General features: G+C 39.9%; 1 protein-coding gene across 1 annotated transcript in view; it reads left to right on the top strand.

The window, feature by feature from the left end:
• The window catches only part of CBG10260, a gene marked incomplete at both ends in the record, with an annotated part of 8930 nt that overhangs the window by 1895 nt on the left and 5655 nt on the right, over window positions 1-1380 (top strand). Inside the window, 3 exons of the mRNA XM_002631936.1 lie at window positions 376-516; window positions 781-849; window positions 1073-1190. Of these exons, the coding sequence (XP_002631982.1) occupies window positions 376-516; window positions 781-849; window positions 1073-1190 (328 nt within the window). The remainder of the gene's footprint in view (window positions 1-375; window positions 517-780; window positions 850-1072; window positions 1191-1380) is intronic.

A 1380-nucleotide genomic window follows, 5' to 3' on the forward strand; every position in this document is an offset into this window, starting at 1 on the left:
CAATCCGATGGATTTCAGCGTTTGGGGCATGTTGCAAGGGAAGATCGCGGGAAAAGTTTTTGAGACTGTCGATGACTTGAAGGCCGCTCTCGAGGTAGCATGGGCTTCGATCGACGACGGATACCTGCGGCGCACTGTCAATTCGGTGAAGAAACGTTTGAGAGCCTGTGTCAAAGCTCGTGGATCCAACTTCGAATTTCTCTTGTAAAATCAAATTTTCTGCTTATTTTTTGTTGTTTAATAAAGGTTGTTCTCGAAAAATCCTCAAATTGAAAAAATGGGAGCACTTTCAAAACGTCCTATACTTATCGGCCACCCTGTACATGTTTTACGGTATGAAACTTTTCATTCCTTTCATTATTTTCCTATTTTCAGGGAGCAGGGAGCAGCACGAGAGGTATCAAAAAAGTCCAGAAATTGGTCAAGAACCCACCGAGCCCACCGAGCCCACCGAGAAAGAGAAAAGCTGCAAGAGAAGCGGCCGAGAAACTGAAGCAGCAAAAAGTCGAGGAAATGGTGAGTATTGGCTTTATTGACCATTGTTCCTCTCCGTTCCTGTAAGAGTAAAAATGTTCAACTGACAGAATATTTATGATATTTTCATGGGCATTTTTTCAGTTTCCCCCTTTTAATATGTAATTAATAGGAAAACCGAAAAAATGGCACAAAAATGATAGACCATTGCTATCACAATTCTTACTCGCAGAATTTTGGATAAAGGGGTTATTTATAAACTAGAATTAGATTTTCATTATTTTTACTAAATCAATTGAATTTCAGGAGATGGACAAGAACGAATGTGGATGTGGAGTTTACTGTTTGTGCCCCGAGTCGCCCAATCTTCATTGGGTGAGTTCAGGGAGGCCATTCTAAAAAGTCGGGAATTGGGAAAAAATCTGTTGAAATTAAAACCAATTTTTTGAAATTAGAAGCAAGGTTTTTATTAGGAAAGAGGAGGCAGAAAATTAAAAGTTTCACATGGTTCAAGAACTGAAATGTGATAAATATTAACTTCTGAACTTTTAGTGGCTAGAAAACTTATAATCACTCAAAATAAACAAAAATGTTATAGATAAAGTGCGACGATTGTGGTCAGTGGTTCAACGGCTTCTGCCTCTATCTGCTGAACACTAAGAGTGTGCTCCCAGATGAGTTCAGTTGCTGTGGCGCCCAACCGACACAGGTGGATGGTCTGGGAGGAGTTGTGTTTCGCCGCTACCAAGATCTTCCCAATCCAAAACCCACCGCAGCAAACACTTATAGACCGTAAACCTCTTCCACACATTTTATATGTCTCATCAATTTTTTATTTCATTTTCGAATGTTGATCTAATTTAAAAATGTGCATCCTCCCGATTTTCGGGAATTTTACCCAACCCC

The sequence above is a fragment of the Caenorhabditis briggsae genome, assembly GCF_000004555.2.
Source record: "Caenorhabditis briggsae complete genome, chrX, whole genome shotgun sequence".
In the NCBI taxonomy this organism is placed as follows: Eukaryota; Metazoa; Nematoda; class Chromadorea; order Rhabditida; family Rhabditidae; genus Caenorhabditis; species Caenorhabditis briggsae.